General features: G+C 44.5%; 1 protein-coding gene across 1 annotated transcript in view; it reads right to left on the bottom strand.

Moving 5' to 3' along the window:
- Window positions 1–11565, bottom strand: part of PLPP2 (phospholipid phosphatase 2) — a 39942-nt gene extending 28377 nt beyond the window's left edge. The window contains exon 1 of the mRNA XM_044269773.1: window positions 11416–11565. Within this exon, the coding sequence (XP_044125708.1) occupies window positions 11416–11473 (58 nt within the window). The 5' untranslated portion in view covers window positions 11474–11565. The remainder of the gene's footprint in view (window positions 1–11415) is intronic.
- Between the last annotated feature and the right edge of the window lie 14730 nt (window positions 11566–26295).

Here is a 26295-nt window from a genome sequence, read left to right as displayed (position 1 = left end):
TGCCAGGAGTCCGCACGGGCGCATCAGGTGATACCTAGTGCGCATGCGCAGGATCTGGCTGAGGAGAGCAGACGTTAGAGAGGCGGCGATGAACTGAGGTAGGCGGATCTAATGAAAAGGAGGGAGGCGATTTCGATTCAGAAGGCGGCGCTGGGAACCGAAAGGAGATGGCTGCAGCGGGGCACATTGCATCGTGAGACGTCCACTTGGACACAATTGTGACGTGAGTGACAGGTTATATAAACCTGTTTTATATGATTAAAGAGCCACAGGCGCATTTGATAAGGTCAATTTAGGATTCTGTGTATTAGTACGGACCTCGCCATATGTTTAGGTTATAGGCCTTATTTCTGATGACAGAATCCCTTTAAAGCTACAGTTACATTCAACCCCCATTGTAAAATAGGTTTATGAGCCAAAAATGCAAACATTCAGCTGTTTTCAATAAACCAAATCAAAGAAAAAAAATTAATAGCTTAACATAACTAATATAATAAGTGGTTCTTCCAAACAATATTTTAAAAAAAATGTCATTTTAGGGTATGAACACATGGTCAGGATTCCTGATGCAGTTTTGGAAGCCAAAACCAGGAGTGGATAAAAATAAATAAAAATAAAATAAATTACAAAATAAAAACACAGGAGAAGCGGTCTGTCCTTTATACTTTCTCTCCCTCTACGGTCCACTACTTGGGGCTTGCAGAAAGCCATATGCTTGCCACCAAAACAACTCCATTCAGATGAACGGAACTGAAATTTTCTGCAACAAAATCTGCCGAGTGTGAAGGCAGCGCAATTCAACTCTCTAAACAGAATCCCTCATAAGGGCACACATTTACAAATGAGGGCGAACTGAAGGCTCCGTAAAAAGGCCTCTGTCGCAGATTCTGTTATAAAGACCAGGACCTTTTAGCCCAGAAAAAAATAAAAAATAAATAAATAAAAATAATGGATTCTTAATGGAAACTAAATGGACGTCATTGCAGTCAACTGAGTCTGTTATGTAACCTATCTGGCACTTTCATTATTTCCATCGTTCTGCTCCTCTAATGAAGCAGAACAAAAGGGAAAAAAATAGTGCTGGTGTTAACATGGCCTTAGTCGTTGTCTCAAGCACACCAGATCAAGGCTTCATTAGTGGCATCAGGTATGCTTGAGAAAAAAACACATCAAATAAAGGGACTGGCTAGGGGTTTGTTGACTGACATTTGATTACTTGTTAGAATTAAGGGTGTATTAGACAGCCCGATTCTGCAGGCGATTGTTGGGAGGGAAGTAGGGATCGACCGATATTGATTTTTTAAGGCCGATAGCCGATAATTTATACCGATATTCTGGGAATTTTCATTTAAAAAAAAATAAAAATTCCTACACAAATCTGCTGAAAATTTATGTTTATTGTTAATGTGTATTTTTTTTGTAAATCTTTTTTTCATTTATACTTAATATTTTGGTGTTTTATTTTTATTTTTTAACTTTTTTTTGGTTTTTCTAACTTTTAGCCCCCTTAGGCCTCCTGCACACGACAGTATTTTTTAACGTCCCGCAAAAAGTGGTTCCGTTGTACCGTGATCCGTGCCCGTTTTTTCTTCCGTGGGTCTGCCGTGATTTTTGGAGGATCCACAGACATGAAAAAGTCAAGATTGCCATTGAAATGATAGGAAAAAACGGACACGGATGACAATCTTGTGTGCATCCGTGATTTTTCACGGACCCATTGACTTGAATGGGGCCGTGAAAAAAAAATAGGACAGGTCATATTTTTTTTCACAGCCAGGAAACACTGATCACGGATGCGGCTGCCAAACGGTGCATTTTTTGATTTTTCCACGGACCCATTGAAAGTCAATGGGACCGCAGAAAAACACGTTAAACGGGACAACGGCCACGGGTGCACACAACGGTCATGTGCAGGAGGCCTTAGGCTAGGTCTACACGACGACATTAGTCGCGCGATATTTTGTTGCACCAATGTCGCGCGACAATTTTTATAATGGCAGTCTATGGTGTCGCACTGCAACATGTAACATGCTGCGACTGCGACAGTCGCAGAAAATCCATTCAAGATGGATTTTTCAGCGACTGTCGCGTCACAGTCGCAACATGTCGCATGTTGCAGTGCGACACCATAGACTGCCATTATAAAAATTGTTGCGCGACATTAGTGCAACAAAATGTCGCGCGACAACTGTTGCGCCCTATCTGTCGTGCGACAAATGTCGTTGTGTAGACCTAGCCTTAGGGACTAGAACCCTTGTCCTATTCACCCTGATAGATCTGTATCAGGGTGAATAGGAGCTCACACTGTCCCTGCTGCTCTGGGCTTTGTGCACACAGCAGCATGGAGCTTATCACGGCAGCCAGGGCTTCAATAGCGTCCTGGCTGCCATGGTAACCGATCGGAGCCCCAGCATTACACTGCTGGGGCTCGATCGGAGGAGCAGGGGAGAGGGGATCCGCTACACCACCAATGATTAATACAGGGGGGTGGGGGGGGGGGCACACTGCGCCACCAATGTTTTTAATGTGGGGGTGGGGGGCGCACTGCGCCACCAATGAGTAATATACTGGGGGCTTGGGGGAGGGGCTGTGGCCACCAATGAAGTTAAAGCTCTCATTTATTCATATACAGGAGGCGGGAGCTGGCTGCAGAATGACATAGCCGGCTCCCGACCTCCTATGAGCGGTAGTTGCGATCCGCGGCACCCGAGGGGTTAACCGAGGATCGCAGCTACAGCTCATAGAGGTTGGGAGCCGGCTATGTGATCCTGCAGCTCCCGCCTCCTGTTCAATTTGAATGAATGAGAGATTTCTCTTCATTGGTGGCGCAGTGGCCACAGCCCCTCCCCTTCTCTTGTCCCCTGTCCTCCTATTGGCTGCAGCAGCAGCACAGGGGGAGGGAGACACTGCTCCTTCTCCCCTGTGCTGCTGCTGAGGGAACACGGAGAGCGCTGTCAGCAGCGCGATCTGTGTTCCCAGTACGTTATCGGTATATCGGCAAAATAAATGCCGATATCGATAACAGTCAAAATCCTCAATATCGGCCGATAATATCGGTAAAACCGATAATTGGTCGATCCCTAGAGGGAAGCGTTCCTTCACAGCAATAGTCTGCTTGAAAACACCCTGCCTACAGTATGGTGGTGGCTCGGTGCCGATCTGGAACTTTATTGCTTTCTCTGACACCGGAAACCTGCAGTGTGTGGAGGGCAAGATGGATTCAATCAAGTACCTGGAAATCCTTGGAGAAAATGTCATGCCATCACTGGATCTTCTAACAGGACAATGATCTCAGTGTCCACCAAGGTTTGGTTTCACAAGAACTCCTAGAAGATTCTAGAGTGCCTGTTGTAGTTGCCTGACTGGAACAGCATAGAGAAATCTTAGTTGAGATTCAAAGAAGGCGGTTGCAGCATGCAAACCTAAGAATATTAGTGAACTTGAAGACAGTGTCCATGAGGAATGGGCCAAGATTCCTCAGGAATGATGGCAAAAGCTGGTGTCTGGCTATGTATCATGTTTGTGTTCTACTAAATACTAAAAGACGCTTTTCATGAAGGGGCCAAATAATTCTGAGAATGCAGCATCATTAACCCCTTACTGACATGTGCCATACAAGTATAGCGAATGTTGGGTCTTTAAAGATGGGTCCCAGGGGCCTGCTTATACAATGCTGAGATCAGAGGAGCCATTAGTTTGCTGTAGAAGCCTGAAGGATCTGAGGCCTGCAACAGCTATGTTCCTATGGAGTGCTGCCTGGGCAATGGGCCATAGGTCCGAAGAGAATCTCCCATAGACTGCAAAGGTGATTTGACAATCACATGTTCAAGTCCCCTAGAAGGACTTAAAAAAAAAAACGTTTTTAAGGCTATAAAATATACTTCAAACCACACCCATTTCCCCCATATTAAAAAATATATAAATAAAATAAAGATCATAGCACTGCCATGTCCCAAAACATCCATACTATCAAAATATAAATGTATTTATCCCGTATGGTGAATGCTGTAACAGAAAACAAATTTGCCGATTTTCTGTTTTGTTTCTTCATTGTCAAAAAATAAATAAAAATAAGGGTACTTAACACTTGCGTTTTTCTTTTCCGGCATAGAGTTCCGTCCTAGGGGCTCTATAACGGAAAATAACTGATCAGTTTTATCCCCATGCATTATGAATGGAGAGCAATCCGTCCAGGATGCATCAGGATGTCGTCAGTTCAGTGTTTTTGACTGATCAGGCAAAAGATAAAACCTCAGCATGCTACGGTTTTATCTGCGGCGAAAAAAACTGAACACTTGCCTGAATGCCGAATCCGGCATTTTTTTCCCTTAGGAATGTATTAGTGCCGAATCCGGCATTCAAAATACCGGAATGCCGGATGCGTCCTTCTGGTCTGCGCATGTGCAGACCGAAAAAAAAAAAAATTTGAAAACAAATTGAAACGGATCAGTTTGTCCGTATGAAAAACGGACAGATGGATCCATTCTTGCAACGCATTTGTAAGACGAATCCGCATCTGGATTAGTCTTAAAATGCAATCAGTGGGCATACGTTTTGCTGGATTCCTCTGCCGCAAGTGTGAAAGAAGCCTAAAAACTGATCAAAAAGTCAGACACACCCCAAGAAAAACTATGTGTGTGGTATCGCTGCAATCGTACTGACCCAGAGAATGAAGCTGACATGACAAGTTTTACTGCATAGTGAACGCCATTTTTTTTCTCCCCAATTCCACACCACTTTTTTCCAGCTTCCTACTACATTGTATGCAATATTAAATGGTGCCATTAGAAAAGACATCTTGTCCCACAAAGGGAAAAAAAATAACTGAAAAATTTAAAAGAAGTTGTGGCTTTGGGTACGCAGAGAGGAAAAAAGTCTCGCCAGGATGGGGTTAAAAGTGGCATTTTGTGTTGAATTCAGAAGAACCACTTATTATATTAGCCATATGGATGTATTTAAATCGGTTTATTGTAAATGAGGTTTATTGCAAACATTGAACATTTGTAACTTTGGCTCATAAACCTCATTTACAATGGAGGCCGAATAAGTCTGATTACAACTGTAGGTACACTTGTATACGGTTCCCACGTGACACATCTCAGATAGATTTGACTTGTACAGATAACTGATGAGTTGAGGACAATCTCTTGGCCTGGACCACCGCAGGCACTTTCTGAGGTCCACCCATTCGAGGCCCTACACATACCTTGTAAACACGGCCACGTGCTGGCTGATCCTGTTCTAGTCATGTGGCTGGATGAGTGCTCAAGTCACCTACATTTTAAGCCAATTCTGATAGCAGCCTGGCATCCGCTGAGAAGCTAAAGGACTTTTTAGCAGGGATGGAGGTAAAGTCATTATTATATCGGATTAGGGGGTCATTCACACGGCCGTTTTTAGAACAAATCCAAGTCTAAGGGGGCTTTACACATGGCCCTTTTTTTTTTTTAACAGCCAGTAAATAGTGGCGTAAAAAACAGGACGTGTCCTATTTATGGCCAGACGGACCCCAATTAAATCAATTGGCCCATTTTTAATGACTGTATAGAAGACAGGAGTAGCACCAGTCTAATGGCAGTTAAAAACAGGTTGAATCGCCTTTCAGGGGAGAGATATAGATATATATATATATATATATATATACATACATACACATATATATCCTCATCCCCTTGAACACGCTGACACTCGCTCTGCACTGGAGGGTACTGGAAGGACCAGACGCTGTAAATGCCATGACGTCAGATCTAAGATCAGTACCACATGTCAGTTTCCACGTGGATTCTGCACAGCCTGAGGATGAGATTTGGGTACATCCCTCTGGGCTGTATGTGTGCAGAATCTGACATGTGGAGCAGATTTTAAATCCACAGCACGACCTATTATGCTGCACTTCATGGCATGGATCTCACCCTCTACAATACATGGAAGGAAAACCGCAGCAAATAGTAAAAATCCACATGTATGTAACCTGTGTGGATTTTGAGACTGATTCCTCAGGGGATTTTCTGCAGCAAAATGCATTCCATGTGGACGTACCCTTAAAGGGGTTGTCTCATCTGAGACAATAGGGGCAGATCGCTAGAGTATGCCCCCACTGTCTAATAGGTGTGGGTCCCACCTCTGGGATAACAGAGCCCCGAAAGTGGTAGAGGGTGCACTGCGCATGCGCAGCCACCCTCCATTCATTTCTATGGGGCCGCTGAAAATAGCCCAGCACTGGCTAAGCTATTTCTGCCAAAGTGAATGGAAGTGGTGGCCGGTCATGAGCAGTGTGCTCCTGTTCACTTCTATGGGAATCGGAGTCCACCAGCCAACACTTGGCGGGGTTCCGTTTAGGAGACAGGTGCGGGTGCCAGAGGTGGGACCTGAACCTATCAGACAATGGGGGCATATCCTAGTCTGTGATGAGACAACCCCTTTAATTTCATCCACTTGCTGCTACTGTAAAACCGTGCAGACCTTCCTCCTACAATACCGCTTACAGAAAACGTGCAGGGCATACACCCCATGTGGACATACCCTGAGCATGTATTCACACATACAGGTTTAGGTGCCCGGTTGCAGCTTTGACAGGTGAAAAACATTTACGTACAGTGGGGGAAAAAAGCATTTAGTCAGCCACCAATTGTGCAAGTTCTCCCACTTAAAAAGATGAGAGAGAGGCCTGTAATTTCGATCATAGGTATACCTCAACTAGGAGAAACAATGAAAAAATTATAATTGTGAAAATCATTTTGTCAGATTTTTTAAGAATTTATTTGCACCTTATGGTGGAAAATAAGTATTTGGTCAATAACAAAAGTTTATCTCAATACTTTGTTATATGCCCTTTGTTGGCAATGACAGAGGTCAAACGTTTTCTGTAAGTTTTCACAAGGTTTTCACACACTGTTGCTGGTATTTTGGCCCATTCCTCCATGCAGATCTCCTCTAGAGCAGTGATGTTTGGGGCTGTCGCTCAGCAACACAGACTTTCAACTCCCTCCAAAGGTTTTCTTTGGGGTTGAGATCTGGAGACTGGCTTGGCCACTCCAGGACCTTGAAATGCTTCTTACAAAGCCACTTCTTCGTTGCCCGGGCGGTGTGTTTGGGATCATTGTCATGCTGAAAGACCCAGCCACGTTTCATCTTCAATGCCCTTGCTGATGGAAGGAGGTTTTCAATCCAAATCTCACGCTACATGGCCCCATTCATTCTTTCCTTTAGGCTACATGCACACGACCGTATGTGTTTTGCGGTCCACAAATTACAGGTCCGAAAAAAATAAATAACCCTTTGTTACTTTGACCTGCAGAGAGCTGGAACCATTCACTTGGTCCCCCCGTATGGTTTGGGGATTTTTGCTCACCGTTTTTGTGATCATTTTGACTCCACTGGTTAGATCTTGCGTGGAGCCCAGATCGAGGAAGATTATCAGTGGTCTTGTAAGTCTCCCACAGTTGATTCCTTCACACCAAGCTGATTGCCTATTGCAGATTCAGTCTTCCCAGCCTGGGGCAGGTCTACAATTTTGTTTCTGGTGTCCTTCGACAGCTCTTTGGTCTTGGCCATAGTGGAGTTTGGAGTGTGACTGTTTGAGGTTGTGGACAGGTGTCTTTTATAATGATGACAAGTTCAAACAGGTAACGAGTGGAGGACAGAGGAGTCTCTTAAAGAAGAAGTTACTGGTCTGCGAGAGCCAGAAATCTTGCTTGTTTGTAGGTGACCAAATACTTATTTTACCGAGGAATTTACCAATTAATTCATTAGAAATCCTACAATGTGTTTTCCTGTATTCTGTCTCTCATAGTTGAGGTATACCTATGATGAAAATTACAGGTCTCATCTTTTGGTGCGGACACATTCATTCTCTATGGGGCCGGAAGGGATGCAGAGAGCACACTATGTGCTCTCTGCATCCGCATTTCCGGAGCGCGCCCCGGGAGCTCTGCAAGAAAATAGAGCATGTCCTATTCTTGTTCGAAATTGCGGACAAGAATAGGCATTTCTATGGGGTGCCTGCCAGGTGTATTGCAGATCCGCAATACACTACGGACGTCTGAATGGACCATTAGGTGCTAGAACCTGGGATCTTGTAATCCCTTGTCCTATTCACCCAAATAGAGCTCTATCAGGGTGAATAGGACCTCGCACTCTCCCTGCTGCTCTGTACACACAGCAGCAAGGAGATTACCATGGCAGCCAGGGCTTCAGTAGCATCATGGCTGCCATGGTAAACGATTACACTGATGGGGCTCCGATCAGAAGCTGCCACCAATGAGGAGGAGTAGACCCTGTGGCCACTGCCGCTAATGAAGCGGGCGGAGGGGACCCTGTGGTCACTGCCACCAATGATTATAATACTGCGGGATGAAGGGGGGGGGGGGATCCATCATGAACTCCATTGAAAGTCAATGGTGGACGGATCCGTTTTCTATTGTAGCAGATTGTGGCAGAGAAAACGGATCCGTCCCCATTGACTTGCATTGGGGGTCATGCCAGATCAGTCTTGCTCCGCATCCCTGGACGGAAAGAATGCTGCGGTTTGCCCTCCGGTATGAGAACGCAACTAAACGGAACGGAATGCATTTTGGAGCATTCTGTTCTGTTCAGTCCAGTCCCTATTGACAATGAATGGGGACCAAATTGAAGCGTTTTTCCCCCCGGTATTGAGCTCCTATGACGGAACTCAATACCGGAAAACTAAAACGCTAAATGTGAAAGTAGCCTTAAACGTTAATTATCTTCATTGGTGGCGCAGTGGCCACAGTCCCTCCCCTCCTCCGCCCCTCACTCTTGTCATTGGTGGCAGCACAGAGGGGAAGGAGAGACTGCTTCCTTCTCCCCTGTGCTGCTGAGGGAACATGGCGCGTGCTGACAGTAGCGCATGCCATGTTCTGTGAGCATCGGTAAAAGGCAAATCCCTGTATCGAATCGATACCGGTACAAAAAGTATCAATAACTCGACACCTGGTGCAACCCTAGTGGGAAGTATGGATGACATGATGAATGAGATGATGAACCAGGAGGAAACTAGGTCCTGTGACGGAAATACTGATGGTAAAATGTGGCTCGGTTTGTGTGAAAATCTGTGACAAAATGTGAAGAAAGCCCATCACAGACACGTGTGCCCATTCACTTTTGTACAGAAATGATTCTTTACACACGACAGGGAATACACATACAGCTACAATGTGCGAATACACCCATAGGGCGAAGCAATATACAACCTGTCCCCACCACCCGTGGACAGATATTGACATCTCCCTTGGATACAGACAATAGCACTCTACCTGCCCTGCGGCAGCTACACAAGGGAGAAAGCAGGCAGATCTGGAGCACAATGAAGGGGACAATATCACAAAGTGTCCTACAGAAGGGCACCAGTCACATCGCAGCCAAGCAATGGGCAGCTGCTTCACTTTATTGGCTACCCTCCGTCTGTAGAACTCATGTCACCTGACACCCACCTCAGATTAACATACCTGACATCATAAATGCTACACCTGCTCGAAGGTCAACCCGGAAGACAGGCAAAAATCAGTGCAACCAAACAAGGAGAACATTAACACACCGGTCTGGGTCTCATGGCTCCTGACATGGCATACAGGCGTCATGCACTTGTGACAGACTGGGAAGCCACTCTGACAGACCTAGCACATCCATGTTTTATGGTCAGGGTTTACATGAGCATGCTAGAAACCTAAGAGTCCATTAGGTTCCATCATGTAGGTTGATTCTTCTGTCCAATCTTAGTAGTGCGATATTGCTTCTAACCTTAGGCCATGGGGAAACCTAAACATAGTTTTCTGACAGGCTAATGTATACCTATATATAAAGCTATAGGCACACCTGTAGGAGCACACAGCGGCCGCTGTACACAAGGACACACCTGGGTGAGCTCTCCATGAACTTGTAGATCAGGTTTCCCAACTTGACTTTTTTCATGCACTCTCCAAAAGGTAAAAAACAAAGGAGGAGGAAGCCTTAAGACTCTGTGCCTTTCAAAACCTGAAAGTTCATATGCAAATGAAAGGAAGCCCAATATCCCTCTAGACCCAAGTCACACTCACAGGGGCACCTGGGAAGTTGTTTGGTGGGGTCATCACACTGGAGACCCTTAGCTGTCTCAGAGCCTACCTGTGACATGGAGAGGAACACATCTCTTGTGCCCATTTCCTGCATACTAATGAGTAGCACATGGAAGCAAAGCAGGGTTTGAGGGTGCCCCACTGTGTGTTACACGTGGAGGAAGAGTTGCCAGACACTTCTGGAGGTGGCCTATTTGATCTCAGAGCAAAAAGATTGAGCATGTGAAAATTCTACAGCTCCCTCAACATGTGCCGTCAAGGGAAAGCTGGGATACCCCCCATACACACGAAACGGTCGGCCAGCCCTACCAAAATCAACCGACAATTATTTAATGCGTATGGTCAACTTCAAGGGGTTGTCCCATCTGGGACATTGATAGCATATCTCTAGAATATGCCATCGATGTCAGATAGGTGCAGTCCCACGTCTGCACGTGCTCACCATTCAACGGTATGGGGGTACCCAAAAAAAGCACGCTCGCCTATTTTCGGAAGTCCCATATCAGTGTATGTAGAGCACAAAGCGCAAGCATGGCTGCTGCTCCATTCACCACAATGGGACTGCCCTGCTCCCACAGCGGTAAATGGAGAGTGACCATGTGTGCGCAGCTCCCCTCTGTTCACTTTGGGGGTCCCGCACCTATCTGACATTGATGGCATATCCAAGGAAACTCAGATCTATGCTGCTGTTTGCAGGGCCAGTGGCCTCGGGCGGTTTTATGGAAACAGGAGCATCCATCACCTACCTCGCTCCCACCGTATCATTATTCACACAATACAGGTATACAGAGGAACTGCTTGTGCTACAGACAAAAGACAAGCCTGGTTGTCAGAGGAACGCATCCACCCAACTGTTACCTGAACCCACTGAACTGGAACTTCTGCCAGTCACAAACGCTGGCACCACCACCACCTCTGGTGTAGTAGCAGGAAACAAAGACACAGGCACTGAAGAGGTTAACTACACAGACAGTGAGCCCACTCCAAACAAGAGGTTTGCACCTTGCTGCTTTTCCCAACCCCCAATGTAATCAGAAGCTGGATGGCAAATATCACACCCAGGAGGGGAGCTGGAGCCTCAGCACTGCACATGTATGATCATGTACCCAGCATGCCATGTGATGCCAGGACACCTGGTGGCATCCACCCCAACAGGTCTACATGGCAAGCCCGGGGACTGCGGGGGTGCAACAAAGGGGGACCCGTGCGGGGAGGAGCGGAGCTCTGCACTCCCAGGAAGCTGCGAGGAGGGGAGAGCTTCCCGGGACACCAGGTGGGATACGTGGAAGCAGGGAAACTTCACACCGACCGCAGGACGCCGCCCGCACTCCGGGCTACTTACCGACGCATACGCATAGCACGTCCAGCACCACATACACGTTTCTCCGGCCGGGCAGCATCCTCCCCTGCCCGCTCCGGTCCGAGCTCCGGGACCAGACTGAGTGAGACAACCACGCCTACCGCGAGTCCATGGCACGCCCACTGCGTGACGCAAGAGCAGGAATGCCCTCTTGGTTAACCCTTATTATTCCAATGCATGGTGCCTCCTTCACACTTCGTTCTGTTGAGTGACCGAAAAACAGCAACTCGGCCATTTTTGGGGGTTCACTGTGCAGGGTACTTTTATATTTAGTGTTGACATATTGGGATGTGTTGTCGGTGTTTTGCTCAGGTAAGAGTGTGATTTAAAGGGTTAAATGACTGTGAGTCCCTGATCTCTGGTGCCAACATATAGAAGGCAATTATTATTATTTATTATTATTAAAGCGCCATTCATTCCATAAAATTCAGTTGAGTTTCACTTGGACCAAATAGGTTTTGGGCACAAGAACTGGCATCAAAGTGGCCAGATGGCCACCTTTAAGTGATGTTTTGAAAGGGTTAAATGACTTTGGGCCACTGATCTCACACTGCCAGCATACAGAGGGTTATGCCCACATTAAAGAGGACCTTTCATCTGTTTTACTTATAGGAGCTAAATATCTAGACTTGCGGGGTACACCCCGCTGATGTTGCCACCCAGTTTTTTTTAAAAACATCGCCCCGCTGCGCGCTCCTGAAGTTTTCGTATGTAAATACTGAGCATCGGTACAGGGAGGAGGAGACTCCAGGGTTTCTCAAAGGGCGACTCCTTCTCCATGGCTGTGCCGCGATCCAATCACATCGGAGAGCGCCACAGCCAGGGGGGTACCCCGCAAGTACAGGTATTTAGCTCCTATAAGGAAAACAGATGAAAGGTCCTCTTTAACATCAGATCATCCTATGAACTTCTGTGTGCTAGCAGTGTAAAGGGGATTCACACGGATACCGGCCGTCTGCATCGCATTTTGCACGTCCACCCTTTGTTAGAAATGCTTTTTCTTGTCCACAAAACAGACAAGAATAGGACACGTTCGATTTTGAATGGGTCCGCGTTTTTTTGGCCCAGATGCGGACCGAAATATGGTCGCGTGAATGCCCTTAAGGCCTCTTTCACACGACCATTTTCTTTTTTCCGTTTACGGGCCGTTTTTCACGTTCCGTATACGGAACCATTCATTTCAATGGTTCTGCAAAAACAACGGAATGTACTCCGTATGCATTCTGTTTTTCCGTTCCGTTGAAAGATAGAACATGTCCTATTATTGCCCGCAAATCACGTTCCGTGGCTCCATTCAAGTCAATGGGTCCGCAAAAAAAAAACGGTGTCAGCCGTATGTCTTCCGTATCCGTTCCGTTTTTTTTTGCGGAACCATCTATTGAAAATGTTATGCCCAGCCCAATTTTTTCTATATAATTACTGTATACTGTATATGCCATACGGAAAAAGGGAACGGAGAAACGGAACCGAAATGGAATCACAACGGAAGCAAAAAATGGAAAAACGGCCCGCAAAACACTGAAAGAGCCATACGGTCGTGTGAAAGAGGCCTAAGGCTGGGTTTTTCAGTCCAGCAAAAAAAAAGAAAAGGATCTGTTAAATGAATGTGTTTTTTTTACAGTGGACCCCTATGGTGAGAGATGCCACTGTGTGACATCCATATGAGGCAGCCATTTGATGTACATGTCATGTGTGAACACAGCCTAAGAACAGTGACCCAAAGTCATCAGAAAACGAGTCCATCTGCCCACTTCAATGCCAGTTTTTATGCCCATGACTACTTTGGGCCAGGCTGACCTCAACTGGATTTGTGAATGTGGGGCGTCACCCCCTGTGTGCTGGTAGCACAAGATCAGCGATCCTAATTCATAACATTCTAAATCACTATGATGCCCATTTTTGCGCCAGTTATTTTTAGTTTTAATGATATTTATCTCAGGGCAACTCCCTGCAATGTGTTTTATTATTAAAATAAAATAAAAATTGTATTATTTTTTTTGCAAATCGTAATTATTCCTCAAAAAACTTAGGGCCCAAGTCGTTCAGTTGTTCTGTTTTTATCACGCGGGTGTAATGTGTTTTGATGCGTTTTTCACGCACGTGATAAAAAACTGAATGTTTGCAAACAACATCTCCTAGCAACCATTAGTGAAAAAACGCATCGCATCCGCACTTGCTTGCGGATGCGATTTTGACGCAGCTCCACTGACTTCTATGGGGCCAGGGTTGCGTGAAAAACGCAGAATATAGAACATGCTGCGATTGTCACATAACGCACAAGTGATGCATGAAAACCAACGCTCATGTACACAGACCCATAGAAGTGAATGGGTCAGGATTCAGTGCGGGCACAATACGTTTGCATCACGCATTGCACCCGCGCGGAATACTCGCTCGTGTGAAAGGGGCCTAAGTGTTTGAGACATTTTTTATGTAGTTTGTGCCATTCCTGGCATTTTTTATTATTTTATTTACTAAGGGGCAGACAGATGTTTTGTGTGCAAACCTTCATTTTTAGCCAGATTTATCCCTTGCAGCATTTTGAAAAGTCACAAGTCCACTCCATTCCTCCTGGGGAGGTGAAACTGACAGGACCATTATAATAATTAGCCTTTTTTACGCCCTTTTCTTCCAAGAGTAACAACTTTTTATTTTTCCATTCATGTAGCTATACAGAGGCTTTTCTAATAGCACCGTTTTATATTTCATATGATGGAAATATGACAGGTAACCAAAATTATATAGTTTTTATGTTTTAATATTTAAAAAATATATATATATTTTTTTACAATAAAGTATTTGCATCTCCTCCTTTTTTATTATTCTTTTTGGATATTTGCAATAACAAGAAAACAAAAAGGCATGTTCACCCAGCAGTCCAGAACATCAGAGATATTAGTACACACAAGCAAGGTTATTGGAAGGGTCTCTGAGTTTTCATAAAATTGTGTTATAGAAACATCTCAAACGTCTTGATTGCCGGGGGTCAAGGTGCTGAGACAACCACCAATCAAAACGTTTGACATGTCATGAAATGCAGAGACCCTTCCATATACATCACTGCATATAAAATAACAAGAATCAGCTCCAACATAGAGAGCATCTAAGGCTCCATTCACACATCAGCAATTCCGCTCCGCATTTTGCGGAACGGAATTGCAGACCCACTCATTTCTATAGGGCTGCACGATGTGTGGCAGGGATCCGGATTTGCGGGTACACAATTCCGATCCCGAAAAAAATAGAACATGTCCTATTCTTGTCTACAATAGCGGTCAAGAATAGGCATATTCTATTAGTGCCGGCAATGTGCGGTCCGAAAAATGCGGAACGCACATTAAAGCTATCCGTGTTTTGTGGATCCGCAAAACACACACGGATGTGTGAATAGACCCTTACCCTGGGTTCACACCTGAGCGTTTTACAGCGCGTTCAAACGCGCTATAAAACGCTTAAGACATGAAAACCAATGCTTCCCTATGGGAAGGGTTCACACCTGGGCGTTTTACAGCGCGTACGAAAGCGCTGTAAAACGCCCGACGCTCAAACAAGTACTTGAGCTTCTTTGGGGCGTTTTGACGCGCGTTTGTGGCCATAGTACACTGCAGTCAATGACACAAACGCAACGTCAAAACGTCAAACGCGCGTTTACTATTACAAAAAACGCGCATAAAAACGCGCGACAAAAACGCGCGTAAAACGCACGTTTGAGGAACGCTTAGGTGTGAACCCAGGGTCAAAGAAACATTGAATGTGACAATAAAAAGAAGCCAGGTAAACAAGGGAGGCAGACTGGGGTTCTTTGGGCCCACAAGAAGAAATTATTATCAGGCTCAACTCATACATAATCAATAAAGTTTAATAGGTTTTGAATCACGAAAATAGAACATAGTGTCAAGTGATTGGCTGACACCAGATGTTTTTTTTCCTGGATCTTTGGGTCCATTATGGTGTCAGAGCCTTTGCTCCTCTGGTGGTCCAGTCCAGCCCTCGAGGGAGAAAAGTGCAGGGAAAATGGGCAGAAACAGGTAAAAAATATATATGCTGTATAGGAAAAAAGCACCAGCCTATGCGCCCTCCCACAATTCCAGCTACCAGAGAGGCCAGCGCTTTTTCCTATAGTGTGCAAGCGCTGCCACTGCTGCTGAATGACAGGGTGGTCGTAACCATGGAAACAAACATGTGTATAATGTGATGGGGAAAAAAAAGAATCCAGCCAGCAAAGGAGGCAATATGGATAATAACAATACATTAGTAAGGGCCTTGTATTGACTTTCTCTACATGATAAATGCCTCTTGCTAAAGTGACACAACCCCTTTAAGAAATTTTACATTTACAAGTACCAGTGAGTGAGACGGTGAGCTCCTCCATTCACATAATGTGACGGTATCATCCGTGTCGCCGTCTAGTCTTCCCTTCTTCCCATAAAATAGCACAGCCAAATAATCCACGGAGCAATAATTCGCTAGTATCGCTAATTAATTCCACATATGAGCCCAAGCTTAATACTGGAACAAGACTTTACTGGAAGCATCACAGGTATTCAGAACTACACTTTCTTTTATGCCCTGCTCCCATGCAAGGGAGACACCCACAACAAATATATATATTAACCAATAACACAAAGGTTACAACCCACATAGAATCCTCCCCTCTGCCTGTGATATAATCATGGTACACCATGTTAACATAATCATCACAGGCAGAAAAATACACAATGTCCTCTGTCCTGGAGACAACCGAGTTGTAATTCAATTATCTCTCAGGACAGAGGGCAATCGCCAATACACACAGAGAGACAATGGAACAGACCTCCCTACTCAACATATACAATGTCCCACCCTATACAATACACATAGACATTTAACATCCCAAAATGGCACGAATTAGACCAGGGGTTAAAAGTTAGTAAAAGTCTCTTGGGCCTGGCTGTACTCATGGCTTTTCTGTCCAAAACCGGTTCTACACCGTCTTTTGTCCTGGAGACAATTGAGAAGTGATCCACTTATCTCCCAAGGACAGAGACTCCATTAGCCACATGGTAGCAAAAGACAGCAAAATACATGAACCCACATAACTATGCAGCCATTGCACAAAACCGGTGCATTCAACATGGGACCGTAATCACATGGTAAGAGGCTGGCAAGTAGTCCTCTCCAAGCACTCGTGGCAACCTCAAACGAGGGGAGTTTGTCACACATAATATCCTGTATTATCTTGTTAAATCATAAAGAAATGGTTAGAGGAGAGGTTTGTCAGGATACAAGTTCTAACAGAATTGACCAAATGGAGTCACACAGAACGCCAGTATGGCATATGTCACTGAGATGTATGTCTCCCTATATCTTCTCTATCTCTGCTGTGTCCCTGTGTAACTGACTCGCTGCCAGTGCTAACTGCTGGCAGCTCTGCTAGTTTACCTGTCTTCCCTGCACTTCTTTTTAAAGGGGTTGTCTCATCACAGACAATGGGGGCATATCGCTAGGTATGGGATATCCCAGCGGTGGGACCTGCACCTATATCGAGAATGGACTGCGCATGCGCAGCCGTCCTCCATTCATTTTCTATGGGGCCATCGAAAATAGCCGAGCCCTGGCTTGGCTATTTCGTCGGGCCCATAGAAGTGAATGGGAGCGGTGTCCGGTCTTGCGCGGTGCCCCCCAGCATTAACATGACCCTGTCCATCTACCCTGCTGCAGAACCCAAAATAAAGGATGAACCAATCAATGACCAACCACCACTAGCCGTTTATAATCTCAGCTCAATCACATTACGTTTTCCATGTGTTCTTTTTTTCATTTTCCAGTATTGTAATTTGAAATCAAATAAGGCAAGATGCGGGCACAAAGTGTTCCTGGTAGGCAAGAGCAACCCAAGGAAAGAGAAATAAAAGCAGCCAGAAAGTGAGATGGCAAAAAAGAAGAGAATTTCTTGTAATAGAATAGAAGCCGTTCATCTAGCCAGGAGCTTTTCCAGTTTGTGACTCTTTAAGTGCTGAGGCTAATCCTGCTGCAGTAAGAAGAGATTCAAGGTAGTCAAAAGCTTTTTCCAGAAAATGACCTAAACATGTGGATCATAAATAAGTACAGCTAGAGGTATGGTAAGCCTCAATGTCGGATGCTGAATGGGAAGTAAGTAAATAATACAAAAAACTATAGTAGGGACGATGTGGAGGATAAAACGTTGGCCCTGTGGGGACAAGATGTAAAAAACATAAGCACGGGCCTGTGCTTTTTGAAAGGCAAGGGTTCTGCTCATTTAATTTCCAAATTGTGGCTTAAGCCTTTGATAGATCGAACCTGCTTCCTCAGTTGGGTCAATTTTGCACCCAGCTACTCATCTACACATGATTTATGGACTTCCTCCAAAGCAAAAATGCAAGAGAGAAGACCTTTCAAATGAGAATTACGGTATTTTTTCAGATGTGTTCCTATCTTGATAAAGGTACCCCAAATATAATATTTGTGAGCTTTCCAACTAATGAGTGGGTTACTTCATGGTAATGCATTGAGAGAACAATATTCACTAAAGTCACTATCCACTTCCATCACTAACTGTTGGTCAAGTAGTAATGAGTCATTTAGTCTCAACTGCAAAAGACTGTGATTAGACTATAAGGATGGAAACAGTGACGGTGATGAGGTTGTGGTCCAAAAAAAGTGATGGTGTCTATAGACGCACCTATAAATGGGAATGGCACAAAAGGAATAGTCCAATCTGTAGTAAGAGTTATGTGGGGTAGAATAGAAAGTGTAGCCTTTAGATGTCTAATTGGTGTTCATGTAAAAGCTTTCAAAGTTTATAATGAGTGGACACTGTTGAACTACAACATCCCTGTGAGGAATTATTGGTTGTTTGTAGAGAAATGTTAAGATACCCCCCAAGTCCATCAAGGTCCATTCATGAAAAGAGACCTGGCCAGAGTTTATAGCATATAAAGATGCTAGCGTTGTCATCAATGTTGGCCAGCTTAGCTTTTATGTAAAAATGTATTGTCTCGGGTTATCTGTGTCAGTCTTCTGGTGCTCCTGTGCAATCAAGGTAAGGATGGAGACTTCTTTAGGTTTAGAATTTGGTCAAGCACTGTTATAGCCACCCAGAAAATTATGACAGACAGTTTCGGTATCTGTCAGCCCGAAAATGAGCCTCCTGAATGAACGCTATGTGCACCCCTTTTTCCACAGGAGGCAGAAAATAGAGGATCTATTTTCAGAAGCATTTAGACCCTAAGAGTAGAGATCAGCAAACTGATTCTAACAAATCGATTAATCCCATCACCGACAGTTCTTCGTAACAGCGGAGAAAGCAGGGGTGAGTATGACTTTTACTGCCATTGCCAGAATTTTCATTTATTTCGGACACCACTTATAAATCGGGTCTTTCCAAAACACTATGCTGCCCAAAGTTGCCATGTAGCCCTTGTTATAATCACTTCTGCTTTTAAAGTTACCCTTCAGCCTGAGGGTCACTTTTCAGGAGATTTCCGGGGCTGAGGGCAGTAGCAATGGTGATACATGTTATCACAACTTGAGACTATCCCCTCCCCTATAACAAAAGGTTAGTCTGATTTGGAGTCCAGGCTGTCTTATATCTAATATTAGACATCACTATAATCTCATCTATGTGGCAGATGGGCAGAGGCTGTTGATTCACCAACACCTGACAGCCTTCTCTATTCTACAATGCAGAGAAGGAAAAGAGCACTGGGACACATAGGCATGGTACTTTGTAGGGCAACGGATTCAATCCATAGATCATACTTATTTTGACAGCACATCCCAAAGATGCTCAGTGGATTCAGAAAAGGGAAATCTGGAGGCCAAGTTAACACCTATTATGAAAGAGGCCGGTGAAGGGGTTTACTTGGTCAGTAACAATTATAAGGTCGGTGGCATTTGTCAAATTAATGTCCACATAAATGCCATGGTCCAAGGTTTCCCAGTAGAACATTGCCCAGCACATCACACCTTGCAGAATTAAGTTTTGTTTTTTTTATTGATTTGTGCTACAGCACCTCTTCCGTAGGGCTGGATCATATAGACTAGCCTTCACTCCTCACTGTCATCAATGAGCCTTGGGTACCCATGACCCTGTTCACTTGTCATTGTTTGGCATCACAACTTAGCCCATGTCAATGATGGTTCCTGACTTCAAGAACTGACTGTTCATTTGCTGTGCAATTTCAAACCAATATGTGTATTATAGGTGTTGGTGACTGTGAGAGGTCAGGTAGTGACCACCTCACAGGAGGAATAAGGCTACTTTCACACTAGCGTTCGGGTGTCCGCTCGTGAGCTCCGTTTGAAGGGGCTCACGAGCGGACCCGAACGCAGCCGTCCAGCCCTGATGCAGTCTGAATGGAGCGGATCCGCTCAGACTGCATCAGTCTGGCGGCGTTCAGCCTCCGCTCCGCTCGCCTCCGCACGGACAGGCGGACAGCTGAACGCTGCTTGCAGCGTTCGGGTGTCCGCCTGGCCGTGCGGATCCGTGCGGATCCGTCCAGACTTACAATGTAAGTCAATGGGGACGGATCCGTTTGAAGATGCCACAATGTGGCTCAATCTTCAAGCGGATCCGTCCCCCATTGACTTTACATTGAAAGTCTGAACGGATCCGTCCGAGGCTATTTTCACACTTAGCTTTTTTTTTTGCCATTTTAATGCAGACGGATCCGTTCTGAACGGAGCCTCCGTCTGCATTATTATGAGCGGATCCGTTCAGAACGGATCCGCCCGAACGCTAGTGTGAAAGTAGCCTAAGACAGCATGGAAAAGATAGGAGATGTGCAACTGCATGGGAGGAAGGAGGGCTGGGGCAGTGATAGACCGAGTTGTGGCTTAAAGGGAACCTGTCATGTGGATATTTGATTATAATCTAACTAATTATATACAATCATTAACTACTAAAAAGTGCCTTAGATGTATTCACTTACTGGTGTGACAGATGGTTACCTCATAATATACACACAAAGATGCCACATCCTAATGAGCTGATTTGAGTCCAGCGTGATGTCATTGAGTCCAGCGTATATTTAATTCAGAGCTATAGCCACTCCCCTGCCCACCTGCTGCTGATTCATATGGAAACAAACTGTCATTCAGCAGCAGGTAGGCGGGAAGAGTCAGGAGCTCATGAATATTCATGACTCATTATTGTCAGCTGGAGCTTTTCAATTCAAGATGTTGGCAGATTGACTGGGTCAATTAAAGAAAGTGACCCAGCATTTTGCTAAGAGAATCAGTCACTTATTTATGTTGCCCTTAGTTAGGACACCATAAAACTGGTGACAGGTTCCCTTTAAGTGATCACTGCACAGCCATCTTACATCCCCAGTACAGGAGAGAACACTTCACTTCTATATGCTTCAGTTCAAAAGCAAAGTGGATGCCTCTGTAATGAGCTGCAGGTGGAAGTGCAGTGGGCCCATGAGGATCCTGAGTGGAGGATGGGAGTAATAGTGGCTCCTGTTATAACACAGTCCATCACAGTGTATGTCCTCTCACTGTTGCTTCCTAGGACCAGTACAGTGTAAGGCCCCTTTCACACGAGCGAGTTTTCCGCACGGGTGCAATGCGTGACGTAAACGCATAGCACCCGCACTGAATCCTGACTCAGTGGGTCTGTGTACATGAGCGTTTTGTTCACGCATCAGTTCTGCGTGTTCTATATTCTGTGTTTTTCACACAGCCCTGGCCCCATAGAAGTGAATGGGGCTTCAGTGAAAAACGCATTGCATCCGCAAGCAAGGGCAGTGCGTTTTTCACTGATGGTTGCTAGGAGATGTTGTTTGCAAACCTTCAGTTTTTTTATCATGCGCGTGAAAAACGCATCAAAACGCATTGCACCCGTGCGGAAAAAAACTGAACAACTGAACACAATCGCAGACAAAACTGACTGAACTTGCTTGTAAAATGGTGCGAGTTATCCTGAACGCATCCGGAGCCAATCCGTCACGCTTGTGTGAAAGAGGCCTAAGGAAGGGGCAACCCTTTCTTTCCTAGGGGCACACCCCGATTCTGGGGCTCCTGCCTAATGGTAGCAGGGGTACCAGTGATCTTAGGCAGGATGTGTGCAATGGCCGGCGTATAGCGCAAGAGTCAGTATCCAGGCCAGATTAAACAGAATACATGAAGTGTAGAAAAATAGAGGCTCCAGCACTCGTGGTATAGTTTTGTAGGTCCCGGTCTTTATTACATCAAAATTGTATAAACATATACAGTGGCACCCCTCTTCACTCTCCCAGATTGTCCCGGTCTTTATTACACCAAAATTGTATAAACGTATACAGTGGCACCCCTCTTCACTCTCCCAGATTTAAATCTGGGAGAGTGAAGAGGGGTGCCACTGTATATGTTTATACAATTTTGGGGTAATAAAGACCGGGACCTACAAAACTTTACCACGAGTGCTGGAGCCTCCATTCTTCTACACTTCATGATGTCTGGACTGGCTTGGGTCTGCTCCGTGCACAGAGTCACAGGATGAAATTGGGTGAGCTGGACAACTTACTATTTCTAAACAGAATACATGCCTCTTTTTTACTGTAGTGCAAAATAGGAGTTGTAGTACATCCAACATCGCAAAATACAGTTTTAACTGTACACAGTGTGATTAATCTCTCAGATAGCGATGTATGGATTTAGGCAAGGATGGGAGTTATGGCCCTCTTTCCTCACTATCTTGCTAAAGTCTCTTTCAGTAGAATCTATGGCAGGCAGACGTACTTTTGCAATTATGCCTGTAATGTGCGCGGCGGAGTACAGGTTGAATGATACGTCTGGAAGCCACACATAAAAGCAAATGGGCAGAAAACGCCACAAAATACCTGTATATCAATCCAGCCTCAATAAGAAACTCACAAGCGTCCTACGCAATAAAACGACAACCTTTGAGAAGATATGGTGTCTGTGGGTTCACTATGCTTACAATCACCTTCAAACTGCGCAAATCTCTGCATTATGACTGCCTGCGCTCACGGTTTATATGCCTATCCCAATCATGCTCTCCTCCCTTCTTTTCTCCCTCCCTCCCCCTAATTACAGATTTATTTCTACTTTACATTGAAATGACTTTACCCTACGAAAGCTTCACATTACCTGACAATTATCTGAGTTATTTGCCCGATTTGTTCTAGGTCTGTCACATAAGTTCTCATTCACCTACCTCTTCTATGTTGCAATTATGGTAATGTATGTTTCTTCTTTGCCAATTTGAAAATTCAATAAAACATTTTTGGAAAAAAAAAGCTGTGTCCTGGTAAAAAAAACGCCTCAAAAACGTATTTTGCTAGCTCAAAAACATTAATAAGTTAGGGCTGTTAAACCACCACTTGCGCAAAATCTCCAAAAAGTGTCTGTCATTTAGGATGAAAACACTCTGATCCTTTAATGGTTAATCTGACCATACATGAATTCGTTTTTTCCCATACACTTCTTTGTTTTTCACTCCTAAAAGTGAGCGCACATTATTTTGTAGAGGGCCATAACAGAACTGTTATAGAGGACCTCTACTGTACTTCCCTATGCCTCCAAATTCACATGTGGGGAAAAAAAATCTGACTGCAAAATTGTGGCATGCTTGCGGAATTACAACCGAGCCTGTACGGCTCTGTACCAAGGGACCACAGGACCTCTATGCTCTGCTCTACAGGCTCCCTGCTTGAGCCCATTCTCCCATTTGGCTTGGCCAAACATGCTAGTTAAGTACAACGGGAGGAGCTGTGGTAGCAGCCTATGTACAGAGCCTTATTCAAACAATTGTACGTATAAGGGCTCATGAACATGACTATATTGCAGCTGTGTACAACCTCTGAGTTGTAGAGAACCATAATACAGTTCCTATACAAATTAATGGGACCTTACTATACTTTCATTTCTCTCCAATTTTAACTGGAGGCACCTATAAACAGAAGATGTGCTGCTGACAGTATGCAAACTATATGGAGTAGAATGTTCAGGCCCCCCAGAGCGTTTTGCTTGGGGGCAATGACACCATTAATATGTATATTTTAGTATGGTTTTGCTCATTTTTTCTCCCCCCCCCCCCTTTTTCTTGCTTTCCCGCTCTTTTATTTCAGGTTTTATGAAAGGGTTAAATCCTGTCAGAATCAGCTGGTTTTAGCCGGTCTCACCTGACCCTTGGATGTCAAGCAGGGATCCTCTCTGATTGGTGCAGCTGGTTGCTGGGGGAGATTTCTGGACAGCTGATTGGTTTGGATGCCAGCGGCAGGAAAGTATGGTCCTTAAAAAGAGAGTTTCGGCTGCGCTTCTGGGCCAGTTTTATCAAGAACGGATCCTCGCCCCGCCCTCCCTCCCTATTCTCATGCTTTATGTCGCTTTGCTTTATTAGAGGGGCTGTATTGCTGAGTGGATTTCGGTAATTATTGGAATTTTTAATGGTTATTTATTTATGAATTTGAAGTTTTAATTATTTATTAATTTATTTACCCTTAATAAAGCATTGCGGCCATTTTTATTCCAACACAAGGTTTTATGTCATTATTTTAGTATTTATTATGGTTTAGTTATTAAAGGGCTTCTGTCAGCCCACTAAACCGTTTTTTGTTTTTGTTTACTAATAATCCCTATACTGCGAGCTCTGCATACATAAGTTAAATAATCATTTTGGTTCAGTAGAATTTGATAAAAAGCTATTTTTAAAATATGCAAATTACCTTGCTACCAGCAAGTAGGGTGGCTACTTGCTGGTAGCAGCCGCATCCTCCGATCCTAATGACGCCCCCTCCACATTGTGATTGACAGGGCCAGGGAACGGGATCGTCCTCTGCTGGCCCTGCCTGTTTGCATTCAATATCTGGCGCCTGCGCCGCGGCCGTACCTATCTTCAATCTGCGCAGGCGCACTGAGAGGCGGCCGCTCCATCCTCAATGCGCCTGCCCTGGGTGTAGATGTGACATCATCGGCGCAGGCACATTGAGGATGGAACGGCCGAGCGAGCGGCCGCCTCTCAGTGCGTCTGCGCAGATTGAAGACAGGTACGGCCGCGGCGCAGGCGCCAGATTTTGAATGCAAACAGGCAGGGCCAGCAGAGAACGATTCCGTTCCCTGGCCCTGTCAATCACAATGCGGAGGGGGTATCTTTAGGATCGGAGGATGCGGCTGCTACCAGCAAGTAGCCGCCCTACTTGCTGGTAGCAAGGTAATTTGCATATTTTAAAAATAGCTTTTTATCAAATTCTACTGAACCAAAATGATTATTTAACTTATGTATCCACAGCTCGCAGTATAGGGAATCTTAGTAAACAAAACAAAAAAAAAACGGTTTAGTGGGCTGACAGAAGCCCTTTAAGTCTGTAATGGGTCATTTGCCTCCATGATCACACTAAGGATTGTTCACCTTCATACATTACGATAATTGCTGCATGTAAACATACTAAACAAGCAAGATGGACGTGTTATATCGTAATTTGGCACCCCAATTGTTTCCCTCTTGGGGACATCCCTGTGGGGTCATTATTCTTTAACTATCTCTGCTGGATGGCAAAGACCCTAACCACTGAGCCATAGAGCTCAAAGCTTATAAATGTAAGATTTTGTCTGGCTAAAAACCTCATTAGTATATTCCCATGTATTATATATTCATATATAGCAGAAATATCATTTATTTAATATTTTTACTAATTGCAAAAAAAATTATGGCAAAAAATAAATTTTTATAAACACAATACTGTCCATTATAGAAGAAGTTCTATCAAAATAACAGAAGCGCCGTCTCCATCAAATGACGGAAATGAATGTGAATCTGACGACTACACTGACTATAAGACCTCGTGCACACGACTGTATCCGTTTTGCAGTCCGCATCCATATGTCCATTCGACAAATTATAGAATATTCCCTATTCTTGCCTGTAAAATGTGGTCTATAGACCCACTGAAGTCAATGAGGGACATTTATTAAGACTGGTATTCCCATACGCCAGGCTTGATTTTTTTGCACCAGAGTGAGATGCGCCTAATTTATTAAGAGGCTGATGCTTCCTAATACATTAGTTGCATCTCTGCCATGCCGTGTACCAGCTAGGGGCTAGTGTATACTTCATCTAACTCTTATGCCAACTTCTAGCACAGGTTATAGTAAGTCCAGCGGGCTTCGCTAAGTTCTGCCCCCTCTCACAAATCCCTGCAGCCTGAAAGAAAAGTGGTGAGAGGCTTCAAGAGTCTCAAATTATGGCGCACATATGATGCACCAGGCTTAGTTGCAATACAGCATGTCAGCTGGAATATAAATTAGTGAAGAATTTGAGATATTTTTCTTACTAATCTATTAATTATATATGGCATGTGGTACATGACTTATATGGAGTGATATTTTCCTATGGTGTGAATGAGTCTTCTAGTTACTCTACTTTTTCTTTCTGATTTTGTAAACACCTTACCAAGGTCTTGCTCAAACAAGTGACTAATTAATCAATCAATCAATGACGTAGAGTAATGTTTGATCCTCATTGGCGCAACACTTTTTCAAATGTGTCTTTTAACAGATGAATCTATACCTGTGTTGAAAAAGGATTGGGGAAGCCAAACGCATCGTTTTACTTGCAGTTGTATCCTGAGATGGAATAAAGATTCCGGTTTTAAGAATAGGGCAGTGCTGGATTCTTTTCTTTGTATTTTAGTCGGAGTTCCACCTTACCACGACATGCCTTACCACGACATGTTTGTGAAGCCTCTGTTCAGTGGAGCTGGGGAAAGTATTATTCTATTTTGTACGTGATGGGTGCACAGAAAAATGCTGATGGCACATGGACAGTATCCATATTTTGCAGACCGCAAAACGGATACAATTGTGTGCATGAGACCTTATAGTCAGTGTAGTCCATCAGGTGATGTTCATTTCTGT

Source organism: Bufo gargarizans, chromosome 1 (assembly GCF_014858855.1).
Source record: "Bufo gargarizans isolate SCDJY-AF-19 chromosome 1, ASM1485885v1, whole genome shotgun sequence".
NCBI lineage: Eukaryota > Metazoa > Chordata > Amphibia > Anura > Bufonidae > Bufo > Bufo gargarizans.
The sequence above is the reverse complement of the archived record's forward strand: the minus strand, read 5'-3'. Positions and strand labels throughout refer to the sequence as shown.